Raw genomic sequence first — 15,145 nt, 5'->3', positions numbered from 1 at the left:
AGAATGGCACAGTGCCCAAAGACTCAACTCTCATCCTGTCCGTCCCTCTGTCCCCATTAGCTTTGCTTCCCAAACCCCCTTGGTCCTCCCAGGACTCCCAGCAGCGTTCCCAGCAGATGCACGCCTGCTTGAGTTTATTTTTCTTTCCTTTCTGGGCTAGGCTGTCTGCAGACACAGCTGATGAGCTATTTAGAGCTCACCAGAGACCTTGGGGCTTTGTAAGTCTCTGAGACTACAGCTCTTTTAAATCTTCAGAGGTCATTAATGCCAAGGCACGGGAGTCCATAAATTTGATATATTTTTATCAAAGCAGGATAAAAAGAGAAAGAGGAAAGGAGGGAGGATTAAAATTCTATCACAAGAGGTTCTGAAACTTTTGCACGTAAGAGAATCACAGGGGAGCACGTTAAAATGCAGGTTCTGACCGACGCTGGCCAACACTCACAGCTGATGATGGACATAAGCAAATTCAAGGCTTCTATCCCTTCATGCCAAACACACATATGCATATACATTCGTGCATGATCAAACATGCTCTTACACAAAACAGACATGTACACACGGAATGAAGGAAAATTAATTGCCGAAGCCCCCTTACAGCTCCTTCAACAAGATCTCTTTCGGTCTTCAGACCTATTAATGAAAAAGTTCAGTGCATTCTTCCCTTTTGGTCACCCCATTTCCCTAAGTAACTGTGGCAAATCTAGAGGGGCTCCTGGCTAGGTACCCAAGTTGGAGGAAATCTCAGGCTGTGCTTAGAGGAGCGGCATTGCTCACACACCACCCTGCGGGTCATCCGGGAGGTGGCTGCACCTCAACTCCCTGACTTCATATAACCGCGGAGGGACTCAAACATCCTGACTGTCTACTCTCCAGTCTCGAATCTCACGCCCATTTCTAACCGAACAGTGACTCTGACGACAGCTGCCACTACCGGTGTGGACTCCCTTCTTTCCCTGCACGTATGCCCCGCTGCAGGCTTCTGTGGTTCACCGTTCGCCCCTTCCAGAGTTCCCAAGACACTGCACGGGACCGTCGGACAAGAGACGAAAGTCTCTCTGCAGATGCCCCCTCCACTCTGTCCTCGGTCTTTCCCTCTCCACACACGGACCTCTCTCTCTGAACTTCCCGTGATGCTCATGGTTTATTTGTCTGTTTCCCACACAACCCGTACGTATATCACAAAGACTGTGACCTCGCTGTGGAAAGTAGAAGCCGGGTCGCGTGCAATGTGTGCACAGCACCAGGCACATCTCACATCTTCAAAACCTGAATTGACTTGGACATGGCTCCCAAAGCCAGCCCTCATTCCAGCAAAATAAAATAAAAGCTGGGGGATTATTAAAGGGTGTGGTGGGCCCTCCCTGTGCCAGCCAGCACACACTCTCCCAGGGGGCTCCTTTGCACACCAGGCGCTCGCCACTGTTGGACTGGAATGAGGAACACTGGCTGAGGACGCAGCGCAGCATGGCACGCTGACAGAATCCGGGGTAAGCCACGTAATCGCCCCCACTCCAGTCAAACGCCGAGGAGTGTTAGACCAGCCCTCTCAGCCCACCAAGATTAGTGCCGTTCTGACACGTTACCTGGCAGTGGCCAGCCTTCATCTGGAACCCACTCCCCCAACTCCCAAACTCAGCTCTCAAGCCTGGGAGAAAGTTGGAACAGGACAGGAACATGACCTCTGAGGCCAATGTGGATCACTGACTTAGAATCATTGGCCACTGTTACAAAGCCAGACTGTGCGGAAGAAGTAAGTGGTCATTACTGAGCCTGGAGAAATCCTAAATTCTGAAATCTGTCTGCCTCAACAGCAAACAACAGTTTCTCCAACCTAATACCATCGCTGGTCAGTCTTCTCAGGGTGACAGAGGCTGCTTTTTACTTTTTTATTGTGAAATATGCCAGGTAAACAAAGGAATATATTAAATATATGTTTGGTTCTAAGAAGAAAAGGAAGATGAACACTCGAGGACCCACCCCCCACATTCACGGTGCCATGAAGTTTCCAAGTTTCCTTACTTTACCCATCTCCGCCCCCACAACGATAACCATTCTACTGAATTCAGGGCTAATTATTCCTTTTCATTTTTTTATTGCTTTACTCCCCATGGAGGCATCCATTAAAAAATATATGTGGTTTAGTTTGACATTTTTTAACTTTATATAAATTACATTATACTATATTTTTCCCCCCAGTGGCCTGCTCCTCTTGTTCAACACTATGTTTCTGAGATTCCCCCATATTGAGGCAACTATCTTTCACCCCATTTTTACTATGGGATAATATATCATTCTAAGACTACACACAATTTATGACATTAATGCATTCTTTATTCAACCAGACCCACGCGCTGCACACTAATATGGTGTGTCTATAAATCAAGTTATGCCACATGGGTCGTTGGTGGCAATCCCATGCTGGCTGCCATGTGGCAGACCAGATGGTAAAATAACTAGAGATGTTTCACCCAATTATTCTTAAAGAGTGGATAAATCCCACTCAAAGAGCTTGGAGGTCATGCTTGGCAAGCAAATGGTCCCTTTGCTGGATGAACTTGGGTAGATGAACCTCTAAGTAAAACCCTTACATGGTTCTGCTTCTAAACCTTAATAAAGTAGGAGAAAGGAGAGGAAACAGCTGTTTGACACTGTAGTCTTAACCTTTCTGGGCACATCAGAGCATCCTTGATCACGGTGAGTGGCCCCCAAGTCCAGGAAAAACCTACCCATCAGACAGCAAAGGCTAAACATTTAGTCCAGAGGCAGCAGGGAGAAGCCCATCCTCCCTGCCCCAGAAAACCAAGGACAGCGGAGGATTGTCCTTGAATCCTGAAGGTTTCATTCATCACCCTCCTAACTACAGTCCTTGATGCAAAAATAATCAGCCATGCCACACTTCCCAGCTTTGGGGGTCAGGAGGGGCATACAACAGACTCTCCAGAGCAAAGGAACCTCCCACCACTCTCCCTGAGCACGCCCCATAGGCAAGCCCTCACACTGACATAGCCCATCTCCGTTATTTCCTACAATGAGCTTTTCAGGCAGGCGATATCCCCATTTCACATGTGAAAAAAACTGAGGTGCTGAGAGGTTTAGCGGCTCGTCCGATATCACAGAGCAAGTAAATGAGAGGCCAGGATTCAATCTGTATTTTCTGATTTCAAAGCCCCGCACCCTTGTCCAGTCAACTACCCCGCTACCACTGCTCATGCACACCATCTCCTGAAGTGCGGCAGCAACGGGGGAAAGGAGTTCTCAGTGACACAGAAGACACTGCCCTCAGATGATCCTTTCACAAGTGTTTGCTATTGAATGGCAGCAGGCTCCATGTGAACACAGAATAAATACTTAGAAGGCAGAGGCCTGTGAAAACTCAGAGGCCATGTGTAGAAAAGGCTACAGGAGCTTAGCAGGCCAATGCGGATGCCCACACAGCCCCAGCTACTTGGAAGGCACTCTGCCCACCAATAATTAACCAAAATCGAATGTCTACCATGTGTGATGGGCAAAAATGCATCCAATTTTCTGTTGGAAGTCTGCTTGCTGCCTTAAAAGACAGTAATCCTCAGCACTAACAATGACAAAGAAGGGCTACTAGGACATGTGAATTTCAAGATTAACTAGAGAACTTCAGAGAGCAATAAATAGGTCAAGAACTTAATTCCAAAGTTACTAAGAGCCAGACTCTGCCTTCCAGCCCCCAAATAAGTGACATCAGTCACATATGACACAAACTTTCCGAGTCAGCTGAAAGACCAAGATGGCAGCTACTAGTGCCAAAGCTAAGAAGGCATCGCTCTCAGCGGGTGATGTGCTGAGGTGTTCTTCTCCGCCAGCTGGTCACTACCAAAGAGATTTTGTTCTCTCTAGTTCTGGGTGCTCCTAAGGCCTCTGTTGACACAAAATTTGCCAATTATATCACTGGTCTTTACCCTGTGACACTTGCCTGTTTATCCCAACTTATAACTCATCTAGTGAGTCGAGAAAAAGTGAATGGTCTCCAGGGTGGGAGGTAACACCTTTGCAGAGGCTTGGAGAAAAGAGAACAGGAAAATGGCACCCTGGCTTCTAGTGACGCCACAGACAAAAGATCTAAACATCTGACCCTCTCTTGCTCCTGACACCTGCCTGGCACCGAAACTGTACAGACCCTCAAAACCACCACATCCAGTGAGGCTGATGGCTGTCATCAGAGGGATCATTTGAGACGCTGTGGGTACTGGCTGAAATCATATTGTGTTTCGCAAAGCGTTATTCCCAATCCCTGGGATTTGTTCCAGAAGATTTTTACTAGTTTTTTATCTACTCCCTGCAGGTAATAATGATTTACAAACTGCACTCATATGATTCTTTTCCTTATAATTTCCTTAAAGTGTTTGGGGGTTTTATACACTGTGATAAATAATAAAAACAGGTTCCCAACTCCCTCCTTCCCCCCTCTCTAATATACCTAAAACTATTCTCCTGTCTGGGAATTCAGTTGCCAAGGAAATGAGTTCGCACCATTAATACAGTTATGAGACAGGCATGCAGTAAATTAAGTCACTCTCGATATGTATAATAAGTATAATATAATTCAGACTTCCAGTTCAGGAGGTCTTAATCAATAGCCCAAAGGGAACCATGGATCACCCCCAAAAATAGAAATGCACAGACAGAAAATCTCACATACAAAGAACCATTGCTCTAAACATTTGCATGTACATCCTAAAAGGATAACTGTGGTCGCTGACCCTGAATCACAAAACACTAGCCAAGCTCTGTTTGGCGGCTCTTAACCAAATAACCAGTTTAGCCAGTCCCAATCTCTGACAAGGAACTCCTGACCATTCTGAGAATCCTGAGTTCTGTACTCCCCCCTCAGCACCTCCTTAACACACTGAGTCAGGGATAAGCCCTCTGGAAATTTCCAACAGTTTCTAACACAAACTATTCCTCGCCACCTCCCAACATGTTTTCCAATAGCTCTGAGCACCTTCCCAGCTCCTCCTTGTCCAAAGCGGGGCGGGGCGGGGCGGGGGGGGGGGGGGTTGGGGGAGGTTGTCTTACCGAGATCTCCCACCAAAGCAGTTTGTGCTGGGGGGCTGGTGCCGGTTGTCTGGAGCGACAGCTGTCCCGCTGGATTCTCTTGAAGGTGGCTGGGATCCTAGACAGGGGACCCATCACAAGAAAAGACAGAAACATTGAGAAGCTCAGCCCTGGTTTGTTTGAGATTATGGCTCAGGAACAAAGTTCACTCCATGCGTTCGGGTTATCCACCACACCTAGCAAGCCACAGCCTCCAGCTCGAACAGGCAGAGGGACAGCCAGATGAGATCTGACTGGGGCCCCCACACAGAGGCGCTCAAACCTGGGAAACAGCTCTTCTTCTCCAAGACCTTCAAGAACACCTCAAGCACTTCCAAGCAACTTGCCTTGTGCACTGAATAAACTTCAGCTGCACCACATGAGACGCAGAACCCATGCTGACCGTGCAAAGTGGGAGCAAGGAATTAGGGCACTGCACTCGTCCATATCACAACCAGAAAGCTCTTAAAAAGCCAAATCAGATTCAATTCAAATCAAATTATGACACCGTTTTGCTAAAAACCCCCTCAACAGCTTTCTGCTTCTTAGGACGAGGTCCAAAGTCCTCACCAAGGCTGGGTGGTCTGAGCCGAGCTGCCCTTGCAGCCTCGCCAGCCACCACTCTCCTTCCTGCTCTCCACGTTCCACCTGGCCGCCTCTGTTCCCACTGCAGGCCGAGCTCTCTCCCACCTTGAAGCCTCTGCACAAGGGACCCCTCGACCTCTCACTCAGCTACCCCACTCCTGCACCTCCCCACACCTCCCCCTCGGCCCATCTAATCTCTTCAGCTCTGGCGGGTCTCAGCTTCCTCAAAGCAACCCTCCCTGGTCCCCAGCTGAAGTGAGACTTCCCGAAAGTATGGGACTCTCATATCACCCAGTACTTTTCCTTCATCACTTTGGTCACAATTACAGTTACATAATTACTTCTGCACCTCCTTGTTTCATGTCTAACATTCCCACCTCCACCAAGTAAATCAGAAGCTCCTAGGAGTAGAGACCATATGAATTTTGCCCCCACCATCTGGCTAGCACCTGGTCCAAGACCTAGTACGTACCAGGTGCTCAATTACGGATATACGTGCAGAATGAGCGAATAATTCATGTTTCCTCCATGCACCAAAAGTACCCAAAGCACCACTCAGTCCAGGGAGGTTTCTCAAGTCAAGGCCCATCCAATCACTGAGATTCCACCCTACTGCCCTTGCATTAGAATTCAAATCTCACTCCCTCAAAGCTACAGAAAGCCTGTTTGGGGCCTGGAAAGTGCCACAGTTACATCACATTTAACGAGAAAAATTATGGAGAAACCCAGCCCATCTCAGACCTCAGACTTCATGAAATAATTTCCTGCTAGATCCAAAGGTGACTAATTTCAGAGTAGATCAAAAGAAACAAACTGCCCTCATTCAGGACAGAGTGGGAGATACTCCAATTTTCCTGCCTCTGTCTCTATTTTGCTAGTGTGAATCTCTAAGACACACAGCCCCCTTTCTCACCCAATACTGTCTTATAAAAGACACCTTCAAGCTCCTCCAGGAAGTTTAACTGTATTGGGAAGAAAAAGGGGCCCCAAGTAACATTTAATAAAGACATCTTATTTTCGAGAGCCCGTGTGGGATGAAAAGATATTTTCTCTGCTCTCAAAGCAAAGTACAACACACTTACAAAGACCTGGCATTTATTTTGGTCCTTTATCAGAAAGCTGTCCTTAAAAAATCATGTCACAGTTTTGATCATGCAAAGAACTGCTTAAGAGGAATCAGGGGGCCAGGACTGGCTGAGCGGTACCCAAACCCAGGTACCTGGTAGAGAACCAAGCCCTGGGCACCTCCTCCTACTCCCACCCAGGCCTGCCCCGCCCCATCCCGGCACAACCCTGGGGAGCAGGGCGGCACTCACCGTCTGTCACGGCACTGCCATTAGGCACGCTTCCCAGATCAACAGTTGGCCCGTCCAGGAAAATTGTCAGCTCACCGCCCGAGACAACACCGCCTTTGTTCTCCGTCTGCAGGTTCAGGGTCAGCTGCGTGTTCTCCACTGTTGAACACAAAAAGCAACAGGGATGGAGTAAAGCAAATGCACCCCACGTTAAGACTGGGTAAGCTGTAAGCCCTCATTTAACCTACTCTGGCGTCCCGGCAACATTTTCCTGCATCTTAAAATCTGCCTCGGGGCGTGGAAAGAAGAATGGGAAGGAAGAGGTCTAATCGTCATCACTGTTGTATTAGATGGGTGGGAAAAGGCTGTACTCCTATTTTTCCAAACATTTTGTACCATTGGGTTAGCTACCTAATTTCTCCATGACTTCTTTGTCTGCTTGTACTCGAAGGACCATGAGAAGAGCAAAGAGAAATTGTGGCATCCGGAGGAAGGAGTCACAAGCCAGCAACCCCCCTGCCCTTACAGACAGACAATGGTGGCAAAAAAAAAGAGAAACAGGTCAGGAGACCCTGAGGCAGTGTCATCAGGAGTCATCTCTAGATGAAGGATTTGCAGGGGCTTCTTCTCTTATTTGTGTTAGAAAGTATTACTTGTTTTGAATTTTCACTCCTGAGGAGGTCTCACTTTGAAATGAGGAAAAAACGTTAAGCAATTAAAGTTTAATAAAGGTGAGTCAGCTCCACAATCATCCCGTGGCCCTGGGTTAGTCCGTAAGGATAAACCAGCCAAAAAGGGGGTCTACAACCGAGGTGGGAAGGCACCTCGGAGTCACCCAGCCCCTGGGACACCAGGCAAAGTCAGCCCTGTGGGCAAACAAGAAGAATCGCGGAACCACAGCAGAAAAAAGGAACAAACTGACACAAGGCAGATGCCCCAAAGCCTACGTGGGCTAGAAACCGCGGCACAAGCGCCCCCCGACTCCCCACCAGCAGGCCCGGCCACACAGAACAGCTTCCACCCAGTTACTGCTCGGGAGCTACAACCTCCAGCTCAGGGCCATTCAGTAATTACCAAGAGAGCAGCGTTTATGAGGATTTCCAAAGGGCCTTCCCACATCTTACAAAACCAGACTACAAAAGAGCCACATACTCCAACCTCCTTCCCCACCCACCACCCACCAAACCGCCACTTTATTTTATCTCTGAGTTGCCACTAGATTATTATAAGCTATCTCCCTGGTCCTCTAGAACAAGGCAGGGTAGGCATAAATAAGTATCTCTATGAGCACTTTCTAGAAACAACCTCTCCCCCCAACTAAAAAAGCCTGTCCCAAATCAAAATACAGACACAGTCCTTTAAGAACTTAGGAAAAGTCTGGATCAATTCAGGACCTACTATAATAATGTGGGAACCAGTTACCCTTTGGGTTTTCAAGTTCTCCTAAGCGTCTCTCCCTTACCTTAATCTCTCTTCCCTGAAATGGATCTCTCCAAATCCTTTGGAGTCTGTTGCTATTTTCGGTCACTTTCACTCAGGAACTTGGTGAGTTCCAAATATTTATATAAAATAACACCTGTAATCTGAAAACTAGTTCCTTCAAAAGTCCAGCAGTCAGGAAAGAACTGAGGCCTTTTGACAACCAGCACCCTTTGCCAGCCATGCAAATAAGCCACCTCGGAAGTCAAGCCTCCAGCCCTAGTCTTGCTTTCAGATGCCTATGGTCCAGCCAATGTATGGACTACAGCCTCATGAGAGATCCCTGGCCAGATTTCCCAGCTCAGCCACTCACAAATCTTGACCCAGTGAAACCAGGAGACAACAAACGTTTATTATTGTTGTTTAAAAGAAAAGTCAAGGGTGTCTGCCTACTTATTATGCCGAGATCCAGGGCCCAAGTCCCTAGCAGGCAGTAGAGCACAGAGTTCAGGAGGGGCGTGTGCCAGGGAGACTGGGTTCAAATCTCACTTTTACTACGTGGTGCTTGTAGCGTTGTGCAAATTACTTAACATGAGCACCAGTCTCCCCATCTGGAAAACAGGAGCACCCCATGGGCTCCTAATAAGCTGTCATTTTTATTATCTCCCTGTTGACTTTCCTGTTTCTAGGCTGAAGAGTCCCAGTTCTCTTGGTCTACCTTGTTCACTGCAAAGTTGCGCCTCTCTTGACCTTTTGGAGCCTTTTCTGGGTTGCAGCAACAAACTTCAAAAAGTCTTCTAAGGTGAGCTACTTAGAAGATGAACTGTTTTCTCATCTTGTTTCCAGGACACTTCCTAAAGATGCCCATCCTTTTGGATTCAGCACACCAGCCTTGGAAATGTGCTGGGATGAGTATTCCAGAAGGGTTCCGTGATACCTTTCTTAGTGCCTCAAAGGCCATTATTTAACAAATGTAGTGTGGGCATGTCTTCCCCTCCTTTCTGGAGGGATGATAATGCTCAACGGGAAGGCAGAGGCGGCCCAGGCCTCTTGTTGCTGATTTCAAACTCCTGACAGTCACACTGCCATGGTCCTCTGACAGAAGCCACAGGCGTAACTTGACTTTTTCTCTACATGGTCTCATCTCAAGGCTCCAACTTAGCTCTTCTCTTCTGTTTACCCATTAATCATGTCCAGTAGAGTCATTATATACCAGTAGGCTCAGAAGCTACCTTGCGACGCCCTGAAATACATTTTATCTTCAAAAAAAGCCAGTGGGAAGGGACGTCTTTCCCCCTTCAACAAAACTTGGGAGACGATAATGCTCCACTGTTCTATTCGCTAAAAAGAGAGACAGAGTCGGAGATACCTCTGGCCATCACTGTCAGAGCCAAGTGATCAAATGAAACATCGCTAACAGCAAGACCACCCGACACACAAACTTCATGACGTGACACAGGATGAGGTACACAACATTGCTTTTTTTAGGTAACTTTTTTAAGTTTATTGTTTATTTATTTTGAGAGAGAGAGATAGAGACCAAGCAGGGGAGGGGCAGAAAGAGAGGGAGACAGAATCCCAAGCAGGCCCCAAGCTGTCAGCGCAGAGCCTGACGAGAGGCTCAAACTCACCAACTGTGAGATCGTGACCTGAGCTGAAGTCAAGAGTCAGACACCTAACCGACTGGGCCACTCATGCACCCCGCAACATCACTTTTCAAGTCTTCTTTCTAAAAGCATTTAGCCTGAATCCAACTAACCCACTAAATCTCCTTCCCAATTTGCAGGAAATATAGGGACAGAGAAACAAATTCACAATACCACGAGGAAGCAATCAGACAAATCCAGAATATGGGACACATATATAATATCCTGGACTCTTCAAGAAAACAATGTCATTACACTGCTTCTTTTCTAAAAAGAGGGGCAAAAGGACACCTAGGTGGCTCAGTCAGTTAAGCATCCAACTCTTGATTTTGGCTCAGGTCACGATCTCATGGTTCATGGAATTGAGCCCCATGTGGGGCTCTGTGCTAACAGTGCAGAGGAGCTTGGGATTCTCTCTCTCTCTCCCTCTCTCTCTGCCCCTCCCCGGTCCATGCACTGTCTCTCAAAATAACTAAAATCTTTAAAAACTTACCAAAAAAAAAAAAAAAAGGGCAAGGAGACTCTTCTAGATTTAAAGAAATATAACCACCAAACGCCATGCAATGTTTTACCAAACATCAGCTTGAAAAGTATTCCTGGGGCAATTGGAGAAATTTACATCCAGACTGGATATTAAATGATGTATGAAACGACTGCTAATTTCCTGAGGTTCAACGTGAATGTCATTCTCGGGAGATGCAAATTATGCAAGTATTCTCAGATGGTTTTATAGGAGAATACGCTGAAGTTTTTAGGAATGAGGTGCCATGGTATCTGCAGTTTACCTTCAAATGGTCAGGAAAAAGAATGCACACACCCACAGGCTCACACGTGTCGGCAAAACAAAGGCAGCAGCGTGCTAGCAAGGTCTAGGTGGAGGGCCTCTGGGTGTGCGCTGTATTACTCTTTCCATTCTCCTGTAGGTTTGAAATTTTCATAATAAAAAAGTTGGAAAAGGGATTTTTAAATTGGCACGGCTATTAAAAAATTAAGCCTCTGAGAACAGAACTCCCCATTATTCTCTTTGAAAAAAATACCTGAGCCAGGGGAGCCCTACAATGCATAATGGGACTAAAGAAACCATTAGTTAATTGAGTGACAGACCTGAGCATACCGGGGAGGCTGAAAGGAGTAAGTGTGGCTGGAAAACATATACTGGAATCCCAGCTATAAATAGCAGCATTAGCCACTTGGTCTCCGGGGCCCTCGGGTTTCACTACAGCCACACTGACGACTCCACAAAGGGCCTTTCTCCTGCAGCATGTCGTTCTGCTGCCTTGTGAGGCACTGCTCAAAAACCAGGAAACTGATGGAAGAACGGGTACGGTACAGTGATTTCGCCTAGGAAGCGCACCTCGTCAGGCCCCCTCCACCTGTGGTCACGCAGTTCACGGACGTGGAGCGAGCACCTCCTAGTCTCGTCCCTGAGATTAAACAGAAACAAAACAGACAAAAACACCGTGCCTGGGTGTTTCTATTCTAGTTGGGAGACACAAACAATAAGCAGGCTTTTTGGTTTTTGTTTTTTAAGAAAATTGCATAATCTGTTAGAAGGTGGCAAGTGCAGGAGAAACACCAGTGAGGAAAGCAGGTGGTGAGCGCTGGAGGCGGGAGGACCACCTGCAGTCGTGAAGAAATGTCCCTGGGAAGGCAACAACTAAGCAGAGACCAAAAGAAGGATGGGGCAGGGGAGGCCACGTAGGTATCCGGGGAAGAATCTTCTAGGTGGAGAGAAAAGGAAGCGCAGAGGCCCCACGTGGGAGCATGCCTGGCACGTGTGAGGAATGGCAAGGAGGCTGGTATGGCTGGAATGGCCGAGGGAAGACAAGAGCAGGACATGAGGGCAGTAGGTAGGTAACCAGAGGCCACAAGGAGACCCTTGGAGCTCTTGCAAGGTCTCTGGAGTTTACTCCGTGTGAGATTGGGAGCCATCAGGGGATCGTGAGCAAGGAAGGGACGTGACTGGTGCTGTAGTGCTATCACTCAGGCCACGGGAGGAACAAGGGCAGAAGCGCATGAGACCTGGTAGGAAGTCAGTACAATATTCCAGGACGGAGCAGATGATGGGTTGGGCCAAGACCATGGCAACACCTTCTGGGAACACAGTGGTTAACGAAGACTCTACCCTGGCCTCCTCCCTAGCACGTGTTAGGAAAGACCCATGACTCCCACCAAGCACATGGGGCCCCCAGACCCTTGGAATGAAAGCTGTGGGCAAGATGATGGGCAGGCACTGCAAAAAGCGCCAACTCAGAGCATGGCCGGAGGAAGTCTGATTCAGTTACGGCCAAATGGAACATATATAATGAAAATATTCCGCTGGCAGGAGACTTCAGTGCTCTGAGAAAGCCAAGGTCCCAGTTAGCGTGTGCTAATAACTTCAGCAATCAGCAAATGTACTTCTTCGGTTATGGGACTGTGCCCTTCTGTTCCGTTCTAAGTACTAACTGGCTATCCATACCACATAATGCTGTGCTATGAAGGTCAACAGACCGCAGGAGAGCCGGACATTAGAATCTAGGGGATAAGAACTTGCAAACTCTCAAGGACCATGCCAGGAGAACACTGGGCAAGCTAGCATGCCAAGAGAGACCAGCAGACATTGGGCACCACCACCTCATCAGAAAGGAAAAAGAAGAACCCAACCAGATCAAGCATTTTGATCTGTCTATGAGTTTACAGGAGACACAGGGGGACAGAGGAACATGTCAAAACACACTTCAGGAACATAAACAGCACAATCCTTAAAAGGTGAGAAACCACAAGACAAACTGTCCATTTTCTTCAACAATCAACTCTGAGGGGTAAAAAAGAGGAAGGAGAACATATTGGTTAAAAGGGACTGAAGAGACCTATCAGCATTACTTGTATCCCGATTCAAACAAGCCCATGGTAGAAAAGAAACTTTGTAAGACAACTGGGGAAACGTAAAGCCGGGCTAGATATTTGATGATATTTCAATAACTATCAGTATGCTTTTTAGGTATGAAATTGGCATTATGGTTATGGGAGCCCTTATCTTTTAGAACTACATAGTAAAATACTTACGGATGAAACACACCTGGGGTTTAAGGAAAAACAACCCAGCGGGGACTGGGGTAAGGAGTAAGATGAAACAGGGATGGCTGTCGGTAGGCGGCTGTGGAGCTGATTGACAGGCTCACAGGGGTCCACGGGCTGTTCTTTCCACTTTCCAGAACAGTTTTTATTTTCAAGCCAGCATACCTCAGGCACAAACAGTGAATGAAACCAACTAAAATTCTTATAAGAATTCAATATCACATGTGCAGTTTGAAATACAAAAAGGTAGGGAATGTACAAACAAGCTGCTTCAGGAGTAACTCCTACTTTTATTTTTCCTTTACTTCAAAGCCTCAGATTTGCAAGTGGCTTCAGGTTAATAATTTCCTACTGGGAAGAGCAGTTATGTGCAATAAAGATGAGTAATATTTTTCTAAGAGTGACTTTTTCCCTTTCTTGACTTGGACTTGTTAATATGCTTTTTGCATATGGTACCAATAAGTATAGATAAATAGGGCATGGAAGTTGCCTTCCTTATTCCAACAAAAGAAAAAACTACATAAACCAGAACTGCCAAAATGTGCCACTATTAATGCGATTCAGTTATGAAATCCAGAACTCCTGCCAGGACAGTTTCACTGCAGTGTATGAAGGAACGTTCTACTTTAGAATCTTCTGTCATCACTGCTCCCTCCTGCTCCCACACCACCAAAACTTATGTGCACGTACACACATTATCTTTTAAAAGGAAGAATCTTGTTTTTTTGTTTTCCTCCTAACTCTGAATACAAATGTAAGGATTTACCTGGAAATTTGAGAAAAATAAAACCAGACACAAAAGTAGGATACCTTTAAGGAAGGCTAAGTACTCTCAGGTCAAGCATCTCGGAAGCCCGATGAAGATGTGATTGATTTGGCCTTAACAGAGCTGCTCAGTGGAACAAACAACCTTCTTCCTGTCTCCTCCTGCCCCCCCAATCCCATAGGCCCATCAAAAGAAAGTGAAAATAAGCAGGGCATTCATTAACAGGTCAGTGTTCATTCTACACATAGCTGTGAAACACTGGTGCACAGAGGAACGGAACAGGAGGAAATTCCAGAAGGGCAGAGAGTAAATAGTCTCCTTTCCATTCCCCGCCTCCCTGTAACTCAGACACACACAGGATGGAGTGTACCCCAGATTTAAAGAGAACACTCTTTCACATTCCCTTTGCAGTAAAGGAAGCCAGAGGCTTCCAGGATTTACTGTTATGATGTCTCTTTGGCTTCCAAACTTAGCCAGAGCCTAACAAGAGAAAGTCTTTTCTAGCAAGCTAGCATCAGATCATAAACATTGGAATTCTTATTGGGGTGACAATGTTGACTCTGCTTCACCCCAGCTCTCCTCGGCCCCCATCACTGATGATTTGGCAGGCTCTTCCCAGAACACAGGGTGCAAGGAAGAGTCTACTTTGGCCTTGAGACTCTTCTGTATGCTGCTGCTGGGAGTCCCTCAACGATCTCGAAATGAAAGTTTTGGTCTACTGGGGGTTCCATTAACTCCTTTAGAAATGAAATTAGCTTCATTTTACGAAGCCAATTTGTAAATTTTTATTTTCTCTCTTTCTCTCTTGTTCATTCACTCAAGAAGCATTTTCTGGGCATCCACTATCCACCTGACACTGTGCTAGAAGCTGGGTTATAATGAAGAATGAAAATAGACTAAGTCTCTGCATTTAGGAACCTCACAAGTCAGTTGAGAGAAACAAATAAATAATCTAGCAGAGAAATATAAAGTTGCAACTGTATTAGCAGATTCCATGCAAGACATCAGTGTCCCATGAGCACTGGATAGCTGGCCTCATCAGTGCATCAGGAAGTTTCCTGAGGAACTGACAACTCAACTGTGCTCTGAAGTTTCAAGCATACAATTAGCGTGTTGAAGGGTGGGGTGGAGTGAAGAGGAAGGCCATTTCAGGCAGAGGAAACAACCGGTGCAAAGGCCTTGTGGCACAATGAGCGGGATGAATTTAGGAAACTAAACAGAGATGGAATTGTGATCCAAATGGGGTAGAAGATCCAGATGGTGGCCATACACTGCAGTGAGTGCCTTGTGGGTCCGCCACGTTG

General features: G+C 46.7%; 1 protein-coding gene across 4 annotated transcripts in view; it reads right to left on the bottom strand.

Moving 5' to 3' along the window:
- The window catches only part of WWP2 (WW domain containing E3 ubiquitin protein ligase 2), a 150,185-nt gene that overhangs the window by 77,618 nt on the left and 57,422 nt on the right, over window positions 1-15,145 (bottom strand). The window contains exons 1-3 of one of the 4 annotated variants that reach the window (XM_045443347.1): window positions 13,481-13,497; window positions 6,972-7,109; window positions 5,053-5,149 (exon numbers count right to left, since the gene is read on the bottom strand). In XM_045443347.1, the coding sequence (XP_045299303.1) occupies window positions 5,053-5,149; window positions 6,972-7,109; window position 13,481 (236 nt within the window). In that variant the 5' untranslated portion in view covers window positions 13,482-13,497. Of the gene's footprint in view, window positions 1-5,052; window positions 5,150-6,971; window positions 7,110-7,198; window positions 7,302-11,119; window positions 11,237-13,480; window positions 13,498-15,145 lie in introns of those variants that run through there. The other 3 variants (XM_045443346.1, XM_045443345.1, XM_045443343.1) reach the window with 3 other exon arrangements.

Source organism: Leopardus geoffroyi, chromosome E2 (genome assembly GCF_018350155.1).
Source record: "Leopardus geoffroyi isolate Oge1 chromosome E2, O.geoffroyi_Oge1_pat1.0, whole genome shotgun sequence".
Classification (NCBI taxonomy): Eukaryota; Metazoa; Chordata; class Mammalia; order Carnivora; family Felidae; genus Leopardus; species Leopardus geoffroyi.
This window is presented reverse-complemented; position numbering and strand designations above follow the sequence as displayed.